General features: G+C 41.8%; 1 protein-coding gene across 1 annotated transcript; it reads left to right on the forward strand.

Moving 5' to 3' along the window:
* The first annotated feature begins 4,653 nt into the window (after positions 1-4,653).
* Positions 4,654-8,399, forward strand: LOC143413257 (uncharacterized). The gene is made up of 6 exons (XM_076876031.1): positions 4,654-4,830; positions 4,921-5,160; positions 6,423-6,500; positions 6,639-6,788; positions 7,148-7,207; positions 8,043-8,399. The coding sequence occupies exons 2-6, from the start codon at positions 4,984-4,986 to the stop codon at positions 8,145-8,147; spliced, it is 570 nt and encodes a 189-aa protein (XP_076732146.1). The 5' UTR covers positions 4,654-4,830; positions 4,921-4,983; the 3' UTR covers positions 8,148-8,399.
* The last annotated feature ends 12,722 nt before the right edge of the window (positions 8,400-21,121 follow it).

Here is a 21,121-nt window from a genome sequence, read left to right on the forward strand (position 1 = left end):
AGGTGTGCATAATTATTAGGCAACTTCCTTTCCTTTGGCAAGATGGGTCAAAAGAAGGACTTGACAGGCACAGAAAAGTCAAAAATAGTGAGATATCTTGCAGAGGGATGCAGCAGTCTCAAAATTGCAAAGCTTCTGAAGCGTGATCATCGAACAATCAAGCGTTTCATTCAAAATAGTCAACAGGGTCGCAAGAAGCGTGTGGAAAAACCAAGGTGCAAAATAACTGCCCATGAACTGAGAAAAGTCAAGCGTGCAGCTGCCAAGATGCCACTTGCCACCAGTTTGGCCATATTTCAGAGCTGCAACATCACTGGAGTGCCCAAAAACACAAGGTGTGCAATACTCAGAGACATGGCCAAGGTAAGAAAGGCTGAAAGACGACCACCACTGAACAAGACACACAAGCTGAAACATCAAGACTGGGCCAAGAAATATCTCAAGACTGGTTTTTCTAAGGTTTTATGGACTGATGAAATGAGAGTGAGTCTTGATGGGCCAGATGGATGGGCCCGTGGCTGGATTGGTAAAGGGCAGAGAGCTCCAGTCCGACTCAGACGCCAGCAAGGTGGAGGTGGAGTACTGGTTTGGGCTGGTATCATCAAAGATGAGCTTGTGGGGCCTTTTCGGGTTGAGGATGGAGTCAAGCTCAACTCCCAGTCCTACTGCCAGTTTCTGGAAGACACCTTCTTCAAGCAGTGGTACAGGAAGAAGTCTGCATCCTTCAAGAAAAGCATGATTTCCATGCAGGACAATGCTCCATCACACGCGTCCAAGTACTCCACAGCGTGGCTGGCAAGAAAGGGTATAAAAGAAGAAAAGCTAATGACATGGCCACCTTGTTCACCTGATCTGGACCCCATTGAGAACCTGTGGTGCATCATCAAATGTGAGATTTACAAGGAGGGAAAACAGTACACCTCTCTGAACAGTGTCTGGGAGGCTGTGGTTGCTGCTGCACGCAATGTTGATGGTGAACAGATCAAAACACTGACAGAATCCATGGATGGCAGGCTTTTGAGTGTCCTTGCAAAGAAAGGTGGCTATATTGGTCGCTGATTTGTTTTTGTTTTGTTTTTGAATGTCAGAAATGTATATTTGTGAATGTGGAGATGTTATATTGGTTTCACTGGTAAAAATAAATGATTGAAATGGGTATATATTTGTTTTTTGTTAAGTTGCCTAATAATTATGCACAGTAAGTCACCTGCACACACAGATATCCCCCTAAAATAGCTAAAACTAAAAACAAACTAGAAACTACTTCCAAAAACATTCAGCTTTGATATTAATGAGTTTTTTGGGTTCATTGAGAACATGGTTGTTGTTCAATAATAAAAATTATTCCTCAAAAATACAACTTGCCTAATAATTCTGCACTCCCTGTAGGTCCATTCCTTTAAGAACAAAATACATCTTTTCTGTGCTATAAATTGCTTGATACGATATGAATTGATATGAGTAGTTAGGAAAGCTTTTTTTTCAAATGATGACAAACAGCAAATGCAGATTTTTAGAATAAATGCAGCTTCTGGAGCAGCTTCCTTGGTTATTTTTAAATGCATAGAAAAATCCTGTTTGGATCCTTGGACTTGTATCAAAACTCCCAGCAGTTCTGCTGAGATGTCATTCACTTCGAACGCGATTGTGTTTGCAGTTTTGCAAAAAAAAAGAAAACATGTTGCAACAGGTCAAAATTGTTATGTAAGGCTGATGCAGTGCCTCATCTGATGCACAGCTCCTCTATTTCACAACAAACTCAGCAGCTATCAGAGGAAAATGCTGAAGGTAAAAACAGAAAAATATTACTTTTGTTACTGTTATAAAAGTCTTAAATTGTCAACAGATGACTGATACACTCAGCACCTTTGTGTTAGCTGCAAGTCTTAATACCATCATCGGTTTTGGAGGCATTCTCACACCCACGGCCAACAAAATAAAAGAAACCAGATAAAGGAGCAGGCCACTTGATCCCTCATGTCAAAGACGGAAAATATAACATCCCAGAATTCAGTAAGCGCTGAGGGGAACTGGGTGTTGGCATCTATCACATGACCCAAGGTCATTATTCAACCACTGGAAGAAGGCATGATTACAATATCCTTGATCTGGAGCTAGATTGTGGAGCAGTGTCTCACTGATACAGAGACACAGCCAATGTTAATGGTCCAGTGTGTCATGGAGTCCCCCAGGGATAGACTCAGGGGCCCTTTTTATTCTCTCCGATTTACTTGTTTATTTATAAGCTTCCCTTGGGGATATCGTTTGCAAACATGGATGTGCAGGTAATATTCTCTTTCACACCCTGAGAAAGGATGTTGTTAATCTGTTGCATAATAATGGTCTAAAGCATGCTGTCATCAAATTTCCACCAAATGTAGCACAAAACGTGACCTACTTTTCAAAGGAAATGTTTAAAATAAAAAAATGTTTATTGCCTACTTAAGCTGGTGGTGCAATTTCCATTCAGATACTTTTAGACAGTTACCAAAGTATATTAATTAGAAGAAGGCTAAATACTATTGCAGGACAAATAAAGTCACGTTTTTAAACTAGTGTTTTTTTCCCCAGAGTTTCTTTATTTTTATTTTTTTAAATTGTCTCCATTCTGACCTTTTATATAAATTTTCAATTTGTGCAAAACAGGCAGAAGAAAAAGGTTTGCTGCTGCTAAAACATATATAAAAGCTAAAACAGCTACAAAATCTTGTTAAAAAATAAATTAGCTAATACTAAAAAAATAGCTACAAATGCAGATTTTGTTAAAAACAAATAAATAAATAGTTACATTTAGATTATAGGGCATTGATAAACAGCTATTATTAAAAAAAAAAGCAAATTTTCATAGCAATAGATAACAAAAGTTAGATTTTTGCTCAAAACTCGAAATTCATTTTTGTTTTGTGTAAAAAGGAGCATATTTTAGCTTTGGCTTTGTCAGCTATGTCTAAAATATGCTAATATTCTTCAAAAAGATTAATATATTTCAGCTAGTTTATCAAGTTTTAGCCATGCTTTGCTATTTGGCTAGCTGTTATCAGTCTGTTTTAATCCAGACTAAAATGTATCTCATATTTTCCAGAGGATGAGCTCAAAAGATTCCCCACACTCACTTAACCCACGGTCTCTCCCAGAACCTTTAAATGGTGTCTGGACCCCCAGGGAAACATTTGCCCAAACACCTTGGAGAGAACACAGGAAACACAGGTGAGTAATCACATCTTACAATCACTTCTTTGCGCCCCCTTTAATTCTAGACCTCCGCACACACATCTCCATTAGTTCTCCTTACTGGTAAACCTTATTTTCTCTAAGTCACAACCTTTTCACAGACAACCACCACAGTCCTTAATGAGGAGCAGCTGTACAGGACTTGAAACAAAGGCTACCAACTGATTTTAAAATACCCAAAAAATATTCAATAAATAGTTAAACTTCTTGTGTGGAAATGTTCTCCTGTGCAAATCCATGCTTAAAGTGCGATGCTAAACAAAGTGCTAGATAAGGTGCTTTTTAATCATGTTAAAGGTGCTCCTAAAGTGCTATACAGATTATAATGTAAATAGTAGTAGGGAGTCTTCTTCCTTACAAAATGGCTATTTTTTATATGCAGTTTGTGTTATATATATTAATAAACTCATTTGAATCTATTAGTGTAATATATTTTATTCCAGCAGTTTGAGTGCTCACAATTTTGTTGCAATAAAAGGCTATTCTATTCTAGTGGATGGAAAGATGCATTAATTTGTATTTTTTTTCTTAATTTGTTAATTAAAATATACACAATTTTTCACCATGTATCACAGGTCTAATATCTGACGGTGTAGCCTGGGAGTGTTTAACCATGTCTTAAACATATACTGATACTCCTACAATATTAAGAGTTATGTGAGCTGAAGTCGAAGATTTTCTATACAATACACATTTTCCTTAAATGTAATTTTAGGTGCAAATATATATATATTTTTTTTATCAAGGACTGAAACCATGTTACCATTTATGATGAAAAGTCATGCTTTAAATGTGTGTAATATCTGTAGAAGCTGGTCTATTTGAAGTGAATGTTGAATGACGAATTCTATAAACGAGTTTTTGTTTATGGCGGCCCATCCGGCTGAAGAAGATGCTGCAAGTTTAAAGCATAAACTTAGAAAAATGTCCATGTTGCTAATGAAAAGCTAGGATGATGCTGTCACAGAGTGTGAGAGGCTGCGTTTGCTCTGTCCTGGAGTTCTTATGTCTGTTGCATCTTAATGCATACATTAGAAAACAAAGCCTCTCCACAGCTTTATTTAAATTGATTTATTAAAACATTTTACTACCCAGCCTGCATGTCAGCGCTTTTTGGTAAGTGTTGCATAATACTAAGATAATAAAGCAACATCTAAACAGGTGTCACAGACCGGTTAGACGTGTTTTTTTTCTTCTTCTTTTTCTTCCAAGCAATTGTGTAAATTCCAGTTCTTAATCCACCAGGGACGACGACAACACACACACACACACACACACACACACACACACACACACACACACACACACACACACACACACACACACACACACACACACACACACCCCAATACTGAAAGAAGGAAATGATGTCACTGGATAACTATAATTAATGTCTCTTTGCTGATCCTGCGCAAGCACACCTTGAGTGAGAGTTAATTTCCTTTTTGTGTGACAGTAAACACACTGACCTGCGTGCGTGCGCGTATGTGTTTGATGAGGTTTTTTTGATGGCCTACATTCTGACGAGGGGGCGGAGGTTTGAGGTGTATAAAAGACGTCTCAGAGTTGCCTTCTCTCCACAGCAGCACCTGCTAACAGGTCAGGGCTCTCTCTGAGAAGCAAAATTATTGCTTTAAGGTGAAGCTTCTTCAGGACTTTGTTCTAATTTCATATGTTTCTCTGTTGCAGGTTGAAACTCTCAGACTCTCTCTGCAATCTAAAACGACTGAGATACACCTATCCACCTGTACTATGAAGCGCAACACTGCCACTGTCGCCTCCTTCTTCCGTCCCGCTGCAGCTGCAGTTCTCCTTCTGCTTTTCTTCGGCTGGGACGAGCAGGCTCGGGCACACCCTGTGGACCGTCCATTCAGCCCGGTGCTCAGACATCCGCAGACCTATCGGGACGTCGGGCAAGTGTCAGAACATGTGAGTAGTCAATTTGATTGTAAATTTGAGACATGTTACAGAAACATAATTCTGAATTACATTTGAATGTAGTTTTACATTAGAGAAATTCTGCATTTAAAAAAAAATTGTGGTGATATTCTTCAAATTTACTGCTGCCTTATGAATGACTGCGGTAAAAAAATATAGAATAGAATAGAATTCAACTTTATTGTCATTGCACATGCACAGGTACAGGGCAACGAAATGCAGTTTGCATCCATCCAGAAGTGCTTTAGTGATATAGATATATTACAATATATATTAGCAATAATATAGATATGTGAGTATATTACAGAAATGGGTCTATTATGGTATGTTATAATGTACACGGTATGAAGTATGTTGTGAATATTCTATAACTATAAGTATGTACAGGCTGTAGTGAGTACAAGCTATGTACAGGATATGAATATAAATATGAAAAACTATACAGAATATGAAATAAATAACTTTACAGAATCTGGGATATACAGCTATACAGAAATGGGAACTATGCAAGTTGTAAACAGTTGTAGGATTAAAAAATTATCGAATGTACAGAATGATTATTTACACAGAGCTATACAGTAGTGCAGTTAAGATAAGTGAGGGTGTAGATAGTTTCTACAGAGGCTATATAAAGTGCTAGTGGTTGTGAGTGGTGGTTCAGTCCATGTTATTATTGTGTTTGAGGGTACAGTTGTCCATTGTGGGTGTGTGTATGTTCAGTCCATGAGTTTAACGTGGGTCAGATGTCAGGAGGCATCAACTTTAATCCAGAAATTTTGGCTTTAAGTCTCACACTGAACTTTAAAGTAATAATAATAATTTAAAAAATATAAAATAAAAAAAGGGTTATAGTTTTGGCACTATTTGTACTCCACAGTTTGCAATCAGGAGCTAAAATCTGTAAATGTGTTCACTTTAACCCACATGCTGCACAAACTTAACCACTTTTAAAACAAAAAAATATAAATGGAAGCCTATTTCATCTCTGATACATATAAATGTTTTACTAATTTGGCACTAATCTTGCTCCGTAGGGTTTTAAGCATTGATTCACATTTTAAAAGGGATTTTATCAACCAGAGGAAAAAAATTTGAGTGAACCACAATTAAAAATCAAGTTGATTCAGTTCAATATTTGAGAAAAACAAACTGGGCTGATTATCCATCACCATCAGCGTTTAGGATCCTGTTTTGACTCAACTTGAATGCATGAAATGAAGAAAATCCAAATAAACGTCTCTGTGTCTCTGCAGTATCAGAGGATCCAGCCGAAAGACGACGAGGAGGACGACACCAGTATGAGAGTGATACCCAGAGTTAATACTAAAGATGTGAGTAATCTAAACTTTAAGCAGCTTCTTTGTATCAGTACTTTGACTTGAAAGCAGTACTTGTAACAGAGTACTCTGAATATGTCCACTCAAGACGATGAAACAGCCTGACCTCTCATCTCCCTTCATTGTCTTTAGCACCACTTGGAGATCTGCTGCCTGCACGCCAACATCCTGGACTATTACCTGACCAACATCCTGCACCACACCAACAACGACCATGCCCAAATGCACCGGCTAAAGACCAACCTCCACCGCATCAGCACCGACCTGCAAGCCCACGGCTGCGTAAGTGTTCCACTTGATGGATTACTTTAGCAGACAGTGCAGGAAGCAAACGCCTTCTATGTGTAACAAATTAGCAAGTTATAAGTAGGTGTTTTAACCGGGGTGGTATTTATTGGAAATGTTAAACGAGACATGCACAAACTCCACTGTAAAAAGGACAAAATCCCACATCACTGCATGCTTTTAAAGTTCTCCTCCTTCATTTGGAGGATGGAGCTACTACAAACTTTTTGCAGCCATGTGTGGCGGCGCTGTGGTTGATCCTAAAATCGATAACGACTTTCTGTGGTTTCGTGCACACATAAATAGAAGAGATGGGACTGATAACAGTTGCTAACTTTCTCGATGTACCTCTGCAGAATGTCACTCAGTACCACGACCACAAAAATGCAGTGGATTTTCGCACCAAGCTTGAGAAGGTAAGATTGAACTTTCTTTTAAAATGCAACTTTATTCTGAAGGTTTGTTTTATAAAGAAGAAGCACAGAAGGAATAAAAAAAAAATCATGAAATCAGGAGGCGATTAACTTCGGAGGAGGGCTCAGTAATAAGAGTGGACTCGTCATGCTTTGACCTGCTTTCTGTAACGAGGTCAAGAAGTCCCTGGGTGGTTTCAAACTGCTCCAAACACTATCATAGTCATCTCAGACGCAAGAGGGGCAGCCAATAGGAAGAAAGCTGGGTAAAAGAGATGTGGGGAGGGAGATAAAAAAAAGCTTGTTTCAGAAACAAAGGGCCGCTGTAAAATAAATCAGGGTTATTTGAATCCAATAAATCATGCAGAACTGCAAAAGAGACTAAACTGACAACAATTTTGACACTTTATCAATCTCTCAGGTTGTTTTCAGTGTTTTTTAATCCGTAAATGACAGAAATTAGTCAGAATTCATGTTTTAAGGGACAAAATTTTATGATCAGCTTTGAGGATTTACATTTTCATAAGTTAATTCCAAACTGTTAGTTGGACACAGTGAGTAATGTGATGATTTGTACAACTTGGTATTCACCAGATGGCAAGTGGATTAAAGATAGAAGATAATCCGCATGATCATAGTACAGGAATTTAACGGTCAGCTTCAACCTGATGAATCTGACAAAGAGCCCACATACAGATCTAAATACCTGAAAACTGCAGGGCTTCCCTTTGGCCTCTTTTTGGGACTATTTGTAACAGCGGACTGATACAGATTTGGTGCTCTGCTGCATATTTGGATGTCCTATAACTCACCCTGTGTTTGCTTCTGTTTGCTTCAGATGGAGAAAATGAAAGGCATCACCAAAGCAATCAGCGAGCTTGACATCCTGTTCAGCTACCTGCAGGACTATTGCGTGGAGCCGAGGAACAGCACTGATGCCTAACACCGCCATATTTATCACCAAGTTTTATACCAGCAGCTTTTATACTTCTATTTATTCATTTATTTAATTTGAGGACATATTTAACATTTTATAAATATACAGTTAAAATATTTATATTGATTGAAGTATGATTAGTCAATGGTCTGAGTTGATTTATTTATTGATGATCATAACATTTATTGACAATTTTTTAATGCCGACTATGAAAGGACTCTGGCGTTGGACTCTCACGTTGCCATGTTATGGCTGATTGTTACAGTATTTAAATGCTGATGTTGTTGCTGTTGGCTGTAATGAACTGTATAAGATTTTGAAATAAACATTTTTAAGATTTTATCCCCTTATTTCATTTTTTAATCATATAATACAATGGCTACATGATTTCTGTTCACTTTTACACAAGTTTTACACGTTTTGGGGAAAAACCAAAAACATATTTGACAGAAAATAAGAAAAAAAACCCTGGTCTCCTTGTAAGCTTCCAACCTGCCCAAAAATATGCCAATGAGAGTACCAAATGTAAAAGGAAAATAACAGGAATGCAAAGTTGAGAAACCGACCGTCAGAATCAGAATACTTAATTGTTTTGTTAGGTGCTCTATTCAAGCTTCAGGTAAATATTCCAAAGGTTAACAGCAGTGATACAAACTGTCCAGGTGTCACGGAGAGGAGGTCTAAAGTTTGAGAGCTGCAGGTAGGAAAAATGTCCCGTGTTGGAATGAGTCTACTGCTCGTCACACTCTTTTGAAGATCCAGCACATCACGGAGGCGCCGCAAGGGACTTTCCAATGTTGTCCGTAGTGTGGACAACATCGCTGTCATGCAGTGTACACCCATTTATTTTAAAAATACGCAGAACCAACAAATGCTAAAACAACAACAGTACCCCCCCCCCCCCCCAAAAAAAAAAAACATAAAAAAAACAAAAAACAAGCATAAAGAGTCACAAAAACAGAAAAATCATTTGGCACGCATTAGCACATTGGTTTATTGAGTTTATGGGTCACCTCAGACGTTGACAGTCACTGAAATGAAAATGAAATTAAACAAAATAAAAGCTAATAAAATGTTAAAACCTACATCACCTCTGTGTGTCTATTAGCTTTCATGGTATAGGCATATTAAAATGCGTCACACTGATCTGAATCTTTGCGACAGCCAATCAAATCTGACCCAGACTGAATCAACGCCATTTTGAACAGAATTACGCAACTCTCTTGGCACGTATTTGGCCTCTTAAGTGTTGAGAGGTTACGGGTAACAGTCACAGGCAGGGTGAGCAGTGGTTAAAGCTTATTGTAGCATTGGCGCTTGGAAAATAGGACAGTGGAGAATTCTGACGTGTTCTGGTGCATCGAAGCGCTGCCAACATGCAACACCGCGACCTAAGCGAACAAAAAGAGTGGGTGTTTGTGACTTGACTCATACGCTGTGTCAATGTACAAAGCCCTTTAACATCAAAATGTTGACATTAAATCAAAGACTGGTGGGTTGTCTGGTGAAATACATTTAGATATTCATGTACTTTCTCCACCACAGGTAAAGCAGCAACACCTGAGCAGACTCAGGCCTTCTGGCAAAAAGATTTGGGCCTTAAAATGGGTGAAAATTGACAATTTCTTAATAAAATCCTAAAAACAAACAAACACATGACCAGAAAAAAAGCCTACAACACAAAACTACCAAAGAACAATTCCAGAAAAACAGCAACCAACTGATAAACAAAACCCAGCAGTAACAATGTAAGTATTTACTGCTAAACACCAAACAAAGAGCTAAAGAGCTGTGGACGATGAATAAACAACAATGCTGAAACACACAAAAAACAAACCACCTAAATGACCAAAAAAGAGGGACAAAACTAATACACAGAGCTAATTATACACCCAAAACTTAAAAGAACAAACAAACAAACAAAAAAGATGAAGTGAAAGAATAAGAAAGCGCTGAAAACCAACGACCTTTACTCTACAACCAATAGAAATGACATAAATCTTACCCCAAAAAACAAATAAACAGTGCTAAACTGCTACACAACAGGTAATAGTGCCAAAGAACTACACAAAAAACAAATAAACAGTGCTAAACTGCTACACAACAGGTAATAGTGCCAAAGAACTACACAAAAAACAATACACAGTGCTAAAAACTGCAGAGAATAAAAATGCCACAAAAAAAATTAAACCACAGAAAAAAATCCAAAACAACCAGTGACGAGTGACGAGAACAATCCTGAAAAATTCCCCAAAACTGACATTAGGGCTGAAAAAAAAAAAGCTCTGTGGTTGGATCTTATTTCAAAGCTCTTTACGACACACTGCAAGCTGCAGGTCTACTAATTTGACATACTTTACATGAAATCAAAATTTCGTTTCATAACTGACTTTTTTTTATGAGATTAGATTAAATATAAAATGATGGCCTCTTATTCTCAGGGTGACACAGCCACTTTAACTGGTGCAACATGTGCAGAGACCGCACACAGACCTTGCAGACCTACTAACCTACTATCAGAGCTGCAGGCTTAGTTTCAGCTCTCTGCTAATTCGTATATGCAGATACTTGGTATGAGGTGTGCGAGTGCGTGTGTGTGTGCGTGTGTGTGTGCGCGTTTGTGCGTGTGTGTCGGGGGGTTGGGGGAGGGGGGTCAGTGTGTTGATCTGAAAAACAAATCTGCAGATATAACTTGGTTGGAGGTTCTCCAGCTCGTGGATTTGCTGTTACTCTTGGTTTCATGTCATCTCTTCTTGAAGCAGTAAAAAGGCATCTCGGTCTGATAAAGATAAACATCTTATAATTTTTAACTTTTGTTTTGTTTTTTACATGAAAACCAGCCGTAAATCAAAGCCCGTAGTTCCTTTAACATCACTTATTAGGCTGCATCTCAAAACAAATATCTTTCCCTTTGAAAGTGTCCTTAGTGTAAGTTCGTAAAATTAAAATAACCTATTAATCATCCCTATTAAAGGAGCACCTTGAGCTTTATTAGAAATGAGGACTGTTCTTACTTCACACTGGAGAGCTACAGCTGATCCTCACAAAGGTAGAAACACTCTTCCCAGTTATTTACCTCTCAGTGAGGGGGAGGGGTCAGCATTGCTCTACCTGTGTGATGTCATCACAGGGGATTTCCTCCACATGTCACCAGGTAATGCAGGAAACTTAGCAAACTTTCCCCCCAATGTGTGTGAGAACTGAATTTAGCCATTGAAAGAGACGCTGAAAGAAAGCCATGGATTTCAAACAATGATGACTCAGTGCGCTGTGGTTATTTATATAACTTTGAGGTAAATGTCTAAGGTAAATAGTGCACATAGTGTCTCAATGACCAGTAATAGAAGGGCGTGATGACTTGAGGCGACGGTTGTTGTGATTTAGTGCTATATGAATAAAACTGAATTTAACCGTTTGCTCTGCTGCCACATTCATCTACATCTACACTGCTGCTTTGTTGATGTGTCTGGGTTTAATGCAGATAAGACTTTCATTTTCACTCAGACCCCTGTTTAAATGTGTCTCAGTCAGATCGGAAATCAGATAAGAACCTGTTTCACCGTCATATGCAAAGCAAGCTCAGTCCACAAGGAGGCATTAATGGAGCTGATGTTACAAAAGTACAAAGGCCAGAAGAACAACTTCTGATCCATAATTACAACAGTAACAGTTTAGCTTCAACCATTCGGTCTGGGATTACGTGATAAAACAGAAAAGTTTAAATCCACAGAAGAGTCATCACTCCAAAATATTTCTAACTGGGTTAAATACAACAACCAGAAACAAAGTCTGAAACCAGAATACAGCCAGCCCTCAATCAAGTCTGATATCAGTCTAAAACCTCTTTAAAGCCAAAGGTAAAACACTTTAAAACCAGTCAAGAATAGTGTGAAACTAGAAAAAAAGTCAATCGAAACCAATGTAAGAAGGACAGAATTAAGTATATTGAAAAAAAAGCACGTCAGAAAAGTGTCTAAAACATTACAATACCCGAAAGACCAATCTGAAACTCAGTCCAAAAGCAGTCTAAAACTACTCCAAAACCAACAACTAAGCAAATGTTTAAACCAGTTTAAAGTTAGTCCAAACAGATTTACAAAGGATAAATTTGAAGCAATGTCCAAAAATGACCCTACATCAGCCAATACTGCATCTAAAATTCAGCTGAAAAAGCAAGTCAACTCAGTCCACAATTATTCAAAACCAAATCTAAAATGATCCAAAGCCAAACCAAAATGAATTTGAAACTGGTGTCAAACCCCTTCAAACCAATCTGCGAAAAATCACTTCAAACCAAGGTCCAAAGAGCCAAATCATCTAAAATCAGTTTATACAACTCAAAAACTAGTCAAAGCACAAAGCAAGTACCAGTCATCAAGTATATATCAGCTGAAATAAACCATAGATGTCCATAAATTATGTGTAATACTGAGAACTGATACAAGGAAAAGCCTTGGTAGCCGATCAGTCCTCCTGGACCTCCGCTTCTGGCCACCGCCCAGCTCACAATGCACCCGACCCCTACGCTGCCTCCTGCGGGTGGTGGGCCTGCAGGAAGATGGGCCCACGTCCCTTTTTTGGGCTGTGCCTGGCTGGCTCCTATGGACTAAGGCCTGGCCACCAGATGCTCGCCCTTGGGCACCCTCCCCGGGCCTGGCTCCAGGGTGGAGCCCTGATAACCCTATCCAGGGCAGGGTAAACTGTTCCCTTGATGGTCTTGTCATAGGGGTCTTCTGAATTGCTCTTTGTCTGGTCCCTCACCTAGGACCAATTTTCCATGGGAGACCCTGCCTATTGGCAAAACAGCCCCCAGAAGACATAGCCCCTGGGATCCCTGGGACACACAAACCCCTCCACCACATTAATGTAGCGATTCGCGGAGGGGGGGAGGAAGCCAGCAATAAGTCTGACTCATTCCTGGTGGGTGATGTGCTCCGCCAGGGCTGTCCTTTGCCACCGATTCTGTTTACAAATTTTATGGACAGAATTTCTAGGTGTAGTCAAGTGGCGGTAGGCTTTCACTTGGGTGGTCTCAGAAGCTCATCTCTGCTTTTCGCAGATGATGTGGTTCTGTTGGCTTCGTCAGGTGGTGGCCTTCAGCTTGCCTTGGAACGGTTCACAGCTGAGTGTGAAGTGGCGGGAATGAGAATCAGCACCTCGAAGTCTGAGGCCATGATCCCTAGCCAGAAAAAGGTGGAGTGCCCACTCTGGGTCAGGGACAAGTTCTTGCCCCAAGTGGAGGAGTTCAAGTATCTCGGGGTCTTGTTCACGAGTGACGGGAGAAGGGAGGGGGAGATCAACAGACGGATTGGTGCTGCGGTGGCAGCGATGCGGACGCTGTACCAGTCTGTTGTGATGAAGAGAGAGCTGAGTATAAAAGTGAAGCTCTCAATTTACTGGTCGATCTACATCCATAGCCTCACCTATGGTCACAAGCTGTGGGTAGTGACCGAAAGAAAGAAATTGCAGATACAAGCGGCATTCCTTTGAAGGGTGGCTGGCCTCTCCTTTAGAGGTAGGATAAGAAGTTTAGCCATCTGGGAGGGGCTCAGAGTAGAAAAGGAGCCAGTTGAGGTGGTTCGGGCATCTGACAAGGATGCCTCCTGGGCGCCTCATGGGTGAGGAGTTCCAGGCTTGTCCCACCGGGAGGAGGCCCCGGGGCAGACCCAGGACACGCTGGAGAGATTATATCTCTCAGCTGCCTGGGAACGCCTTGGTGTTCCCCTGGACAAGCTGAAGGAGATGGCCGGGGAGAGGGAGGACTCGGCTTCTCTGCTTGGGCTGCTGCCCCTGCGACCCGGCCCTGGATAAGTAGAAGAAGATGGATGGATGGATGGACACGAGGAAAAGTATTGAACACATGAAGAAAGGGAGGCGGAAAAGCCATGGAAAGCCATGGCACCAGGTGAAATCTATCAGTTATTAGAAATCAATCCTGACACTTTGTGCAAATTAATCTCAGCTGGTTCTGTCCTAACTGATGGCTTAAAAAAGTGTCTAATTACTGAGGTGTCACACAGAGGAGAGAATTATTAAAGTTTCTTTCTGGGCAGAGTGTATAAACTGAACATTGACTGCAAAATGATCAGCAAAGAACAACAAACAAACAAACAGAGGGAGCAGAATGGAAAGTAATCGCTGAATTTAGCGATATCTATCTATCTATCTATCTATCTATCTATCTATCTATCTATCTATCTATCTATCTATCTATCTATCTATCTATCTATCTATCTATCTATCTATCTATCTATCCATGTGTGTGTGTGTGTGTGTATACAATGTGTCCTTTACATATTGTTGTGATATACATCATTGTTGTGCTTGAGAGACAAGCTTCTACTGGAACGAAATTCCTTGTATATGTTTGCGCATATACTTGGCCAATAAACACAATTCTGATTCTGAGTATGGAGGATTTTCAGTACAAAAAGAAGAGATTAGGATAGGAATCAACTTTATTGTCATTACATATATATATAAATACAGGGCAACAAAATACAGTTTGCATCTAATCAGAAGTGCAAGTGTAGTACGAGAGCGTTGAGGGCATTGCACAGCAATAAGCATTTCACCACATATCGTACTGTGTATGGTTGTGTGTATGACAAATAAAATTTGAATTTAGTAAGTGCAATTAGAGCAGATTATATACAGATAAGTTAAGCAAATATACAGATGTAGAGAGCATATATACAGATGTACTACGGGCAAATGTACTGATATACAGTGGGGCAAAAAAGTATTTAGTCAGCCACCGATTGTGCAAGTTCCCCCACTTAAAATGATGACAGAGGTCAGTAATTTGCACCAGAGGTACACTTCAACTGTGAGAGACAGAATGTGAAAAAAAAATCCATGAATTCACATGGTAGGATTTGTAAAGAATTTATTCGTAAATTAGGGTGGAAAATAAGTATTTGGTCACCTCAAACAAGGAAAATCTCTGGCTCTCACAGACCTGTAACGTCTTCTGTAAGAAGCTTTTCTGTCCCCCACTCGTTACCTGTATGAATGGCACCTGTTTGAACTCATCATCTGTATAAAAGACACCTATCCACAGCCTCAAACAGTCAGACTCCAAACTCCGCCATGGCCAAGACCAAAGAGCTTTTGAAGGACACCAGGAAAAGTATTGTAGACCTGGACCAGACTGGGAAGAGTGAATCTACAATAGGCAAGCAGCTTGGTGTGAAAAAATCAACTGTGGGAGCAATCATCAGAAAATGGAAGACATACAAGACCACTGATAATCTCCCTCGATCTGGGGCTCCACGCAAGATCTCATCCCGTGGGGTCAAAATGATCACGAGAACGGTGAGCAAAGATCCCAGAACCACACGGGGGGACCTGGTGAATGACCTGCAGAGAGCTGGGACCAAAGTAACAAAGGTCACCATCAGTAACACACTACAACGGCAGGGAATCAAATCTCGCAGTGCCAGACGTGTTCCGCTGCTGAAGCCAGTGTCCAGGCCCGTCTGAAGTTTGCCAGAGAGCACATGGATGATACAGCAGAGGATTGGGAGAATGTCATGTGGTCAGATGAAACCAAAGTAGAACTTTTTGGTATAAACTCAACTCGTCGTGATTGGAGGAAGAAGAATACTGAGTTGCATCCCAAGAACACCATACCTACTGTGAAGCATGGGGGTGGAAACATCATGCTATGGGGCTGTTTTTCTGCCAAGGGGACAGGACGACTGATCCGTGTTAAGGACAGAATGAATGGGGCCATGTATCGTGAGATTTTGAGCCAAAACCTCCTTCCATCAGTGAGAACTTTGAAGATGAAACAAGGCTGGGTCTTCCAACATGACAATGATCCAAAACACACCGCCCGGGCAACAAAGGAGTGGCTCCGTAAGAAGCATTTGAAAGTCCTGGAGTGGCCTAGCCAGTCTCCAGACCTCAACCCCATAGAAAATCTGTGGCGGGAGTTGAAAGTCCGTGTTGCTCGGCGACAGCCCCAAAACATCACTGCTCTCGAGAAGATCTGCATGGAGGAATGGGCCAAAATACCAGCTACTGTGTGTGCAAACCTGGTAAAGACCTATAGTAAACGTTTGACCTCTGTTATTGCCAACAAAGGTTATGTTACAAAGTATTGAGTTGTATTTTTGTTATTGACCAAATACTTATTTTCCACCCTGATTTACGAATAAATTCTTTACAAATCCTACCATGTGGATTCATGGATTTTTTTTTTTCACATTCTGTCTCTCACAGTTGAAGTGTACCTCTGGTGCAAATTACTGACCTCTGTCATCATTTTAGGTGGGGGAACTTGCACAATCGGTGGCTGACTAAATACTTTTTTGCCCCACTGTATATTGATACACCGTAATAACATGGGAATGGTTGGTGATATTAAAGTCCTGTTTGTGGCACATTAGTATATGTGAGGGGGGCAAACTCCTCAAGATGGGTGGTGACCATGGTGGCCATTTAGAAGTCGGCCATCTTGGATACAACTTTTGTTTTTTTTAATAGGAAGAGGGCCATGTGACACATCAAACTTATTGGTAATGTCACAAGAAAACAATGGTGTGCTTGGTTTCAACGTAACTTTATTCTTTCATGAGTTATGTACAAGTTTCTCTTTGTTCACAGCCATTGACATGTCGAAGAGGTTAACACATGAGGAGCGGATTGAAATTGTGTTGATATCTGGTGAACGCAGTAACCGGGTCATTGCAGCAGATTTCAATGCAAGACACCCTACGAGACCACCCATCTCCCATGCTACAGTTAGCAAACTGCTTGCTAAGTTTTGTGAAACTGGTTCAGTGTTGGATTTGCCAAAATGTGGACGCAAGAAAACTGTCACTAATGAAGAAACATCGGCGGCTGTCCTAGCTTCATTCAGCAAGAGCCCACAGCGTAGCACTCGCCACATGTCACTGGAGAGTGGCATTAGTCGAACATCCCTTGTTCGACTATTGATATTAGCGGATACGGATATTAGCTACTCACAAATGGCACCCTTACAAACTCCAGCTACTGCAGCATCTCAACGAGGATGACCCAGATCGGCGCACAGAATTTGCAGAATGGGCAAAACAAAAATTGGAACAGGACCCTCAGTTCACAAAGAAGATTTTGTTCAGTGATGAGGCAAACTTTTATGTGAATGGTGAAGTTTTCCAAGACTGTTGGAACAACAAAAGTGATGGTTTGGTGTGGTATATGGGCTACAACGATAGTGGGTCCATTCTTCATCAATGGAAACCTCAAGGCCACTGGATATTTGAAATTGCTACATGATGATGTGTTTCCCTCTTTATGCACTGAAGCTGGCACGTTCCCTGAGTTTTCCCAGCAAGATGGTGCACCACCACATTCTGGGTGCCAGGTCCGAGCATTCCTAGATGTACAGTTTCCTGGAAAGTGGATTGGTCATCGTGGGCCAATTGAATGGCCCCAAGGTCTCCCGATCTGACACCCTTAGACTTTTATCTTTGGGGTCATCTGAAGGCAATTGTCTATGGTGTCAAGATACGAGATGTGCAGCACCTGAAACTATGGATACTGGATGTCTGTGCTGGCATTTCTCCTGCGGTGTTGCTATCAGTGTGTGAAGAGTGGGAGAAGAGGGTTGCATTGACAATCCAACACAATGGGCAGCACATTGAACACATGTTATAAGTGGTCAGAAACTTGTAAATAACTCATGAAAGAATAAAGTTACGTTGAAACCAAGCACACCATTGTTTTTCTTGTGACATTACCAATAAGTGTGATGTGTCACATGACCCTCTTCCTATTGAAAAAACAAAAGTTGTATCCAAGATGGCCGACTTCTAAATGGCCACCATGGTCACCACCCATCTTGAGGAGTTTGCCCCCTCACATATACTAATGTGCCATAAACAGGACTTTAATATCACCAACCATTCCCATGTTATTACGGTGTATCCATATAAATGGCCCACCCTGTAGATTGAAATGGTTATATAAAAAAAATAGCCTTGGTTGCATTTTTAGGTAAATAGCTACAAATAATTTGTTGTTTGCAAAACTTGTGCACAGGTTTTTAAAATGTACAATTTATATTTGCATTTCAAAAATGATTTTGTAAACTTGTTACAGTAAAAATAACTGTTTCCTACTCTGATTTTATGTTTTTTGTCTCATTTTAGATCAATTGTGTTAATAAAATATGCCAAAATGAAAAACTGGTAAATTGCCTGCATTTGTATAGCACTTTTCTAGTCCTTAAGGACCCCAAAGCGCTTTACACTACATTCAGTCATTCACACACTGGCGATAGCAAGCTATATTGTAGCCACAGCTACCCTGGGGCACACTGACAGAGGCGAGGCTGCCGGACACTGGCGCCACCGGGCCCTCTGACCACCACCAGTAGGCAAACATGGGGTTAGTATCTTGCCCAAGGATATTTGGCATGCAGCCAGGAGACAGCCTGTGATCGAACCACCGACCTTCTGATTAGTGGCTGACCTGCTCTGCCACCTGAGCTACAGCCACCCCCACGAAAAACTAACTGTAAATTCGGACATGTGAGGTTGTGCTGAAAAACATGATACCAAACAAGGCAAGATAAATAGTCTAAGGAGCTTACTGTAACAACCACAAACATGTTTAAAAAAATCATTTTTAAATGCAAATATAATGATGGATTGGATTTATATAGCGCTTTTCAAGACACCCAAAGCGCTTTACAATGCCACTATTCATTCACTCTCGCATTCACACACTGGTGGAGGCAAGCTACGGTTGTAGCCACAGCTGCCCTGGGGCAGACTGACAGAAGCGAGGCTGCCATATCGCACCATTGGCCCCTCTGGCCAACACCAGTAGGTGGTAGGGTAAAGTGTCTTGCCCAAGGACACAACGACCAGGCCGTTGTGATCGAACCGGCGACCTTCCGGTTACAGATGCGCTTTCAAACCCCCTGAGCCACGGTCGCCCCCATGTAGTGTAAAGCGCTTTGGGGTCAAAATGTCCATAGTATAAACTGTACATTTTGTACATTTTAAAAACCTATGCACAAGTTTTGCAAACAACAAATTATTTGTAGCTATTTACCTTAAAATGCAGCCAAGGCTATATTTTTTTTATATAACCATTTCAATCTATTTACAGAACAATCAGATGTCTGCATCAAATAAGATGCCACAGAAATTATTTGTGCCACTCCAAAAAATAATTTCTGTCCACTATAAGATAAAGGAGAACATCACAGGCCTCATTGTGAAACCTGGCCCCACCCTGTCATGATTGTGGGGTGGGGCAAGATTTCACAATGAGCTCACCCGAAACCCTGGCTGATTGTGACCCACACCTGTTTTCACACCTTGGCTCATGTGATTAGGTAAAGCAGTGGTTCCCAAACTTTTTTTGCCAGGCCCCCCTTTTTTTTTTACAAGAAAAATGCCGCCCCCCGCATGTGCAAGCACATGCACGTGCAAGCACATCCTTTAACCACACACACCCATATTTTGGTTTATTTCACACCTCAAACATTTAGTAAACAATTAACTAGATACAAGTAATCTGAAATAAATTACAGGTAGTAAGAAAATAAACTACTAACTCTTTTACGCTATGTCCATACCTACACGGCTATTTTTGAAAACGCAGCTGTTTCTATGTGTTTGGACCTTTTGTCCACATGTAAACGGCGTTTCAATCACCAAAAACTGAATGTGGCGTGGGTGTGGTCTCTGGCCAGCTGCAGAGGAGGGGTGACGCAGTGAGCTCCTGGGGCGGCGCAGGGGCGGGGTGAACAGGTGTGTTGGGATCTGACAGTGATTGTGTCTCTTTATATGTTGGCAGTGACAGTCGGAGGGGGAGGACGGACGTGACAGCAGAGAGAGAGAGCGGGAGTGTCTGTGTCCCTGTACAAACCCACAGTGTTTAATAAAAGTTCTGCTATTGTCAAAGTCGCTCCGGCTAGTGTTTCTTGGGTCCAAGGAGCCGCGGCGGAGCGCCCGTGTTCCGCCGCCCAGGCCACCGGCGGCGGCGTCACAGCGGAGGGACGGCGGCCCTGCGGGAACAGAGCAGGCAGCGGGGTGGAACCCCAGGAACCCGTTCCGGCCACTGCTACCCGCCGGAACCCCGGTGGCCGCCGAGGTTGCCCCGGAGCCACGGGGAGCCGCACAGACGCCGGGGCCGGACTGTTGGAAGTGTGGGCGGCCGGGGGAACCTGCGCCGAGAATGTCCGCTCATGGAGGTGGGGCAGGTGTTCCGTGTTGCCGGTGCTCCAGCGGCCGCCCCCGGTCCAGGAGGGACGTACCGCGTGCCGGTAAGGTGTCAAGGGGATATTCGCCATGCTTTGATGGACACGGGCTGCACGCAGACTCTGGTCCACCAAAGTTTGGTTCGCCCCGGGGCATTGTTGGAGGCTGACTGGGTGGAGGTTAAATGTGTGCACGGGGATATTCACAAGTACCCGGTAGTGTCACTGTTGCTGAAATTCAGGGGCAAAACGCATAGAGTGAAGGCGGCGGTTAGCCCGCGCCTGTCGCATCCCCTTATTTTGGGTACGAATTGGTGGGGTTCCACAGCTTACTGGGGCAGTACGCGGGGATGCGATCGCGGTCTATAAATTTGTGTAACGTTTGCGCGGCGCTCAGCGGTGACGCGGGGTCGACCCGTTGTGCACCCCACGGAAGATTTTCCACTAGAGCAGTCTCGGGACGACACCCTACGCTCAGCCTATGACCAAGTGATGGATATTGATGGTCACTTGGTGCGCCCTGACGCTGCGCGAAAATACCCTCATTTCCAATTGCGGAACGATTGGCTTTATCGAGTGAGTCGCGACACTCACACTAATGAGATCCGCACACAGTTGTTGGTGCCGCAAAGCCGTCGGGAAACGATTTTCCAGGCGGCTCATTCGAACCCCATGGCAGGGCATTTGGGTGGTGAGAAAACTCTGGAGCGCATAATGGCCCGATTCTATTGGCCGGGCATTTGGGCCGACGTGCGCTGCTGGTGTGCGTCGTGCC

This window comes from Maylandia zebra, linkage group LG17, assembly GCF_041146795.1.
Source record: "Maylandia zebra isolate NMK-2024a linkage group LG17, Mzebra_GT3a, whole genome shotgun sequence".
Lineage (NCBI taxonomy): Eukaryota > Metazoa > Chordata > Actinopteri > Cichliformes > Cichlidae > Maylandia > Maylandia zebra.